The 7810-nt window shown below is 38.7% G+C and overlaps 1 protein-coding gene across 2 annotated transcripts; it reads left to right on the plus strand.

Moving 5' to 3' along the window:
* The first annotated feature begins 376 nt into the window (after nucleotides 1-376).
* On the plus strand, nucleotides 377-7525 carry mrasb (muscle RAS oncogene homolog b). 2 transcript variants are annotated; one of them, XM_056759370.1, is made up of 6 exons: nucleotides 377-551; nucleotides 3040-3246; nucleotides 4940-5093; nucleotides 5209-5308; nucleotides 5657-5736; nucleotides 5820-7525. In XM_056759370.1, exons 2-6 carry the CDS (start codon nucleotides 3054-3056, stop codon nucleotides 5917-5919), a joined length of 627 nt encoding a protein of 208 aa, XP_056615348.1. In that variant the 5' UTR covers nucleotides 377-551; nucleotides 3040-3053; the 3' UTR covers nucleotides 5920-7525. The 2 variants fall into 2 exon arrangements, with proteins under 2 accessions (XP_056615348.1, XP_056615349.1); XM_056759371.1 differs by lacking the exon at nucleotides 377-551 and adding an exon at nucleotides 566-836.
* The last annotated feature ends 285 nt before the right edge of the window (nucleotides 7526-7810 follow it).

Consider the following 7810-nt stretch of genomic DNA (forward strand, 5'->3'; position numbering starts at 1 on the left):
AAAAAACAAATAATATTTAATATGTATACACCTAACGAGTTTCGTAAATACACATACATACAAATGTCAAGGAAGTCATTATAAAACCACAATTAAAATAGGATATTGACTCACGCTAAAGCCTCCACATAGAGCTCTGACAGTGGACCGTACCAAAAGCAAAGTAAAAGAGGGTAGCGTAGTTGACGATTTTCCACATTTATCACTTACATAAAGTAACACATTTGTTTAACCATGTTGTAATGAACGTACTATTACATAAATAGTATCTAAGCACATAACAACATTGTGTTTAAAAGCAGCTTCTAAATGTGTTTTAGAAGCGACTCGTCTCCCCCTGTCACTTTTGTATATCGGTGTCAGCCGTAAGCGCTGCTCTCGAGATGTGAGGAACTGAAAACGGTTCCTCGCGCGGATGCTAAAGACACCGCGTATCCAATTGTGTAACAAACATACAAACGCTTCCGTCTGTGCATTTGCTCGGTAATGTCGGCTGCAACATCTGTGCAAACGGATCGGGCTATTGGCATATGCTGTCGTCTCGTGAAAAGGTAACGATCTTTAATGCTCGTCGTAAAACAGCACGTGACCGTTTTTTTGCATTGAAATGCACGTTTAATGCATCTGTTAACAGGAAGGCAATCCTGGTTTATCTACGACGAGTGGGCGTTTAATGGTGGTATCACGCGATCTTATTGGTGGATTGCAACATTGCACATATGCGCTCGAAATGCACGACACACTATTTCCTTTTTGCCATCTAACGGTGCATTTATAATAAACACGTAAACGCACTAAATGGCAATAAAATGGGCAAGGCAGACGGTTGGATCAAGGTGGGTGTATTGATATGTATACAACTCAATGTGTTGTACTTCAGACAGTATTCATGTCAAAAGTATGCAAGTACACACAATGCACACTAACCCAGATTGGTGATAGAGATGAGCACAACAGTGATCAGTGTATTTAAAATAGTGTCCTGCCTTTCACAGCTTGGTTTTGAATGCCACCACGAAATGCATAAAGGTCTGTATGTGCACAAAGAACATTTGAATCAAATTTGGTTGTTGTCCACTATATGGGCAACACACTGTTAAATATGCATGTATTTGACTATCAGCCTTATCCTATTATTAGAGATCAAACGACTATCAGCCTTGTGAGATCAAATATTTTAAGAACATATTATGTAAGCATCTTCTTAAACTAAATTAGACCTCACAGAGGCCGGAACACAATGTATTATGGGTATTGCTCGCAATTTGTAAACTATATCACAGACCTCAGGCCTTTAGGGCACAACTCATTACCAGGCCCACCACAACCCATTTTTTTCACAGCACAATAAGCCAAAGTCATACTTTCTATCGTGGAGTATGAAATCACAATTTAGGTCAACGTGTAGAAAGGGGTCTAGATGCGTCGTGGCTTTTGGAAAGCATGTGGTTTCACAGCTCCTTGACTTTCTGTTCCATGTAGTCCTTAAGAAATGGAGTTGTATCCCTGATGATTCCAGAAAGGAAATCCTGAACTTCCTTTAATTGTGGTTGACAGGAAGAGCGATTGGAGGAGGTGTGTAATAATGACATCAGATGTTGAGTTAAGGTTTAATTGAATCCAAATATGTCATTAAATCATATTTGATCTATATATCTATAAACTCATTTATATTTATACATTGGATACATTAAGACAATGCAAGTGGGTTCGTTTGATTTTAAACAGTAAGCAGCCACTAAGAAATACTATATAAAGTGCGTAGCAACACTAACAAAAACAGGAACACCTTAGCAACCGCCTAGCAACACCACAGTAAACTCATAGCAACGCTCCTGTAGAGAATGTGAAGCTGACATCACGCCCTATGTTGCATGTTGCGGTGGCGCCGCCATCTTGGAAGGAGAATACTCCACTGCTATTATTGTTTTGATATGTACGGTTACTTGTTTTGTTTGATATATGGAGAAATTGAAGGGCTTTCCTGAACGACTCTGCGTAATGCTATTGCGTTTTTTTAACACCGCAAGACCGACCTACCACAGTTATACTTCCTAATCAAACAAGAAAAACAAAACACTGCATTGAATGCACTAGCAGCCATCCTCCCAAGATGGCGCAACATTCAACTTGCCGTGAGGTCGATTAACAAGCTCTATAAACACCAAAAACAAGCTTACCAGCCGCTTAACAACACCATAGCAATACCTTAATACCAAGAAAACTTTTGTAGCTGCCTAGCTACATCAGAGCAACCTCATAGCAATGCCCCAAGAACACTAAACACCTTAGCAGCCAACCAGCAACGCCATATAAACTGAATATCAACATTCTAATACTCCCTAGAAACACCTCAGCAACCAGGTAGCAACACTAACAAACAACTAAAACACTGTAGCAGCCGCCTAGCATATGCACAAAACACAAAGAATACCTTAGCATCCATCTAGCAACACATCAACAAACACCAAGAACACATTAGCATCCGCCTATCAACACCACAAACACTAGCTTTGTAGAAGTATGGGATGTTTTGGCATTATGTTCATGTAAATAAAAGGTGGTTTGTGCTTCAGTAGTTTAATGTAGAAAGTGTTTTTTGGGAAGTGTTTTGGTACAGTCCGCTGGTCAATCTGTGCTGTTGGCAGTTTCCGTGCTGTGGTTCCACACTGTGAACTCACAGCGAGCCGATCCAAGCGTCTCGTCTAGACCGTGTTTCCTGTGTGTGTTATGTCTGGGAAAAGCCTTGCACTCCACACAAGCCATTTATGCCAATAGAGAATCCATTTAGTGCCATTTTTTGTCTTCCCTTCTTCCTTATACTCGCATTCGGTCTAATGCCTGACATCTAATGCACGTATTATATATCACACAGCTAAATCTACTTTGTGATGTGATGTTGGTAACGTGTACATTTTATACAGATAAATATGATTCTGACAGTGTTTGCATGGGTTGTCCTGTCAACAAGGAAACCCCACAAATGAATCACATGAAACAATGCATATTTTCCTCTGACACATTTGCTCGCTATGGCAGGTGTAGCTGTCTCCATGGCGACCAGCGTGGTTCCCGGGGACAACCTGCCCACCTATAAACTGGTGGTGGTCGGTGACGGAGGTGTCGGGAAAAGCGCTCTCACCATTCAGTTCTTTCAGAAGATCTTCGTTCCAGATTACGATCCCACCATTGAGGACTCGTACCTCAAACACACAGAGATCGATGGAGAGTGGGCTATTCTGGACGGTGAGTGTTTATTAGACCAATACATATCTAAAATAGTATTAAAAATCGTTGCAAGGTGTTGCGGAAAGCTTTCCAGTTTAAGTTATAAAACTTTTTTTTAAGTTTATTGTAAGTCCACTTTATATTACAGTGTTGCACATTGTATCGGTGAAAACTTTGGAGTTGTCAGTGTATTTTGTAAAACGGCCTTTTATCACATAATAAGAAACACCACATTAATTAACTTAACATGTTTGCACTTGCTAAGTGTGTCGTAACGGGTTAGAAATACTACATGCTCACTTGACAACTTCAAGCCCACTAGAACATATCGGCCAAAAACAGGAAATACGTCATGAAAGTAGTCAAGTGGTAAAGTGCAAAGACTGCAAGTGTGGGTATTTGGACGCAGCCAATGTATAAACTTGTAAATAGTTGACATCAGGGGTGATATGAGATCCTATTTGTCTCGCGAGAACATAAGATCCTCACTCAATTGGCATGATGGGAGTGCGATGCTCGAAATGGCGACCATTTAAGTCGCATATACACCTTAAATTTAACCTGTGCGACCTCAAAATATATTTGGGATCATTTATGTGAGTGCATATTTTTTTTTGGTGCGAACTGTTTTCATTACTTTACAGAACACGCTAACAAGTGCGTGCTGTAAACTCCAGTGACTGGCCCGCCCATTCATATAGACAACATTATTTTTCCCATGCCACTGCGCTACTTTTCGAACGATTTTCTATATAAACATGCGCTAGACGGATGGGTTTCAACCTTTACGAGCGTCTGCAGCACCTCGCGCATCGGCGGAACGCAACACTGCTGCTGAACAACAATGGACCGTACCACAAGCAGAGTATAGCAATTGTTCACATTACGTTATTTTAAATACATTCACATGCAAACTTTAAAAAAAATGGATTATCTGTCTCTTACATATGTGCAATGTAAGCTTAAAACATGATGCGTTTTTATAGTTTTAACTGTTTCTCTCAAGGCTATGAGGGTTCAGTCAGTGGAGGAAGGAGGATTGACAGTTTGATGTGATCACCACCCTTGCTAACTCGAGCACTATACAAAAGCATATTGAGAAAACAACCACAGCTCTTTACAAAAAGCTACGCCTGTTAAGAAAACAAAGCATTCATTTCGTGCAAGTGCTGCCTGTCATTTGAGTTTGTGACAAAACATTTTGCAGCGTTTATTGTTTATTACTGCATAATATAATTCATTAAAATAGAAGCTTTATTTATTTCTTAAAGTACAAGATGATTTTATAGTGCCTACATTTTTTGTATTTTGTGTCCCCCTATATATTTCATCATTGAGGATTTCTTTAAAAAAAGTTCTTGTGGAAAAAGTGTCTCGTCACACCCCTGGTTCACATAAACTTTTCTGTTTAAGTTTTAACTTTGTGAAAATAGAAAAAGTTTGTTTGTTTGTTAAAGATTTTTTTGTTTGTTGAAAAAATATATAGAGAACATTTTGTTAAAGTACTGTTAAACGTTCATAGAAAAATTTATGCGATGTAAATAGCGCACTATATCATTTGTAATGCATTACAAAACGCAATTTTGACAAAAGATCTTCTGTTTTGGATCGCATTGTGAATAATTGTGTGATAAACATGGCTTCATATGCATGCAGTGGTTATATCTGTATAAATATGACATTTCCATTGATAATCTGTGTGTGTGTTTAGTTTTAGACACTGCGGGACAGGAAGAGTTCAGTGCTATGAGAGAGCAGTACATGAGGACAGGAGACGGGTTTCTCATCGTCTTCTCAGTGACCGATAAAGCCAGTTTTGAACACGTCGACCGTTTCCACCAGCTTATTCTTAGAGTGAAAGACAGGTATGAACACGCTCGGTCACGTGGCATACGAGAACCAATAGAGCTTGCTTAAATAATTCATCTGGTGATAATGATGTGGTAATTCCTTTAAAAGCACATACATGTGTCTTTGTAGGGAATCTTTTCCAATGGTCCTGGTAGCGAATAAAGTCGACCTGGTGCATCTGCGCAAGATAACCAGCGAACAGGGTCGAGAAATGGCCTCCAAACACATTGTAAGTGTATCATTATGTTTCAACTTTCAACATTGTTAAACAGCTACATTGTTGTTGGCTCTTAAAGGGATAGTTCACCCAAAAAGAACAATTCTGTCATCATTTCTTCGTGACTTTCTTCTGTGGAACACAAAAGAAGATATGTTAAGAAATATTTTTGTTCATGCAATGGAATTAAATGGGGATCAAAGTTGTTTGGTTGTCAACATTCTTCAAAACATTTTCTTTTGTGTTCTGCAGAAGAAAGAAAGTCAAACAGGTTTGAAATAACCAGTAAACGATGAAAGAATTTCCATTTTCGAGTGAACCGTCCCTTTAAGACCAAAATGTTGTATTTTGATGTCTCAGATCACGTATATCGAAACGAGTGCAAAGGATCCGCCCATGAATGTAGACAAAGCGTTTCACGAGCTTGTAAGAGTGATACGGTAAGAGCCATTCCGATGTGCTTTTGACTTTCCATACGCCATTCATCATAAGACATGAATATTAATGTTTTCCGCCTCCGCAGTCAGCAGATTCCAGAGCGAGGTCTGAAGAAAAAGAGAAAGGCCAAATGGCGGGCGGACAGACCCTCGGGTTCCCAGAGGCTGCACTGTGTTGTACTGTGACCGCACCTCTCTATCTCTGGGCGTCAGTGCCGCGATGATGATCCCGTGACTCGGACTGTTAAAACACACACACACATTCACACAACACACACAGTTGATGATATCCAAGAAGTAGGGAACATAATTTGAAGATTCCCATTTGTCCGACGATTCCAGGCATTTGGTTGCATTTTCGTAGCGGGCGACAGGTTTCTAGCGCTGTTCACTCACGTAACCTCTCAGAGAACAATTTAAAAACATCCTTTCTGAGGCCTTGTTTTCTATTGTGTTTGTATATTTATTGTGCTGAATTCTATATTGTTATGTGTTTGTTAAGACAGCACTAAGTCCTGTTCTGGGAATAGTCGTTCTTACTGATCAGAAATCAAGTTGCAAATTCAGATAATGTCGCAAGGGAAGGATCGCCCACCAGGAGGGGAAACAAATATTTGTTATTTTAGTTACCCATTTTATCTCAATATTAGATGCATTTCAGATACGGTGAATTAAATGGGAAAACACATTTTTATTCAAATTATCGATTTTATTTACATTTACATTTAGGCATTTGGCAGACGCTTTTATCCAAAGCGACTTACATTGCTTTATCCTATACATTTTACATAGCTATTTGCGATCCCCTGTGGGATCGAACCCACAACCTTGCAATGCTCTTACCACTGAGCTACAGGAAAGCTATTTGATTTATTTGATATGATTTCCCAGCTTTAATGATGCGGTTTAATTATTAAACCAGAATGTGTCCCACCCCTGACACACCCACACTAAACAACACCCCCTGTATGTGACACATTGCCAAACATATCTACAAAACTCAAAGAATGCTGTTCCTGGATCGGCTTTCTCGACAATATAATGTTATCAATCAGGATATAAATACATCAGCGGATTGTAGATCAGTTTTGTACAGTAAATGCCTGATCTTTCATAAGTTGCCATAAAACTGAGTAAATCAGTGATTGCACAAAAACGTCAGTGTTACATAAATGCAATGTAACATTACACATCGTTACGTCATGAGAACATTATGACCTCGTGATGATGTCATAACGTTCCAGAAGAGTTTCCTTTTCATTACAGTCGTTTATCGCTTGAACGCATTGTCACTTTACTTTGAGCGTGTTTTGAAGTTCTCATCGATGTTTTGAATGTAACGTCTGTCGTTCTATACGCCTATTTCTCTGTTTTGCTTTGAGATTTCAAAAGTCCAGCTTTAGTGTTTAGCTTAAAAGAACATTGTCCAAGTAGCCCGTGGTTTGTTTCGTGATCGTATACTGCTCTTGTTTTGGCTACTTGTTATTTTTATCTTACGAAAGCAAATCTTTTTGTTTTTAGACTGGAAATGAGATGTCCTGACATTTTCAACTTGGTGCAAATTTCGTGGCTCAGTTATTTGCTACTGTTGTTTTGTTTCCTTTTTTTTTTTTTTAAGTAATTTAATATACAGATTCTATGTATTATGTGATCATGTTTGTATGAAGATCGTTATGACCAATAGAGGCCAAAACAGCTCTTAAAAGAAGGGAATTTTTACATCAGGAAAATTGTAGGAATTTGTAAAGTGGAATGTAAACATATTATAATAAATAATGAATCAATTCAGAAAGTGTGCGAATTTGGTTTTATTTGTCAACTATGTGTCCATATCCAAATATATATAGATGATGTTATTTATATATATATATATATATAAACATATACTGCCTGTCCAAATAAATGGTCTATGATCTGGGGTTGCTGCAGTTGGTCAGCCCAAAGAATGAGGTCAGCTGACTACCTGAATATACAAAATGACCAGGTTATTCCATCAATGGGTTTTTTCTTCCCTGATGGCACGGGCATATTCAAAGATAACAATGCCAGGAATTATCGGGCTCAAATTGTGAAAGAG

The sequence above is a fragment of the Triplophysa dalaica genome, chromosome 10 (genome assembly GCF_015846415.1).
Source record: "Triplophysa dalaica isolate WHDGS20190420 chromosome 10, ASM1584641v1, whole genome shotgun sequence".
NCBI classification, from domain to species: domain Eukaryota; kingdom Metazoa; phylum Chordata; class Actinopteri; order Cypriniformes; family Nemacheilidae; genus Triplophysa; species Triplophysa dalaica.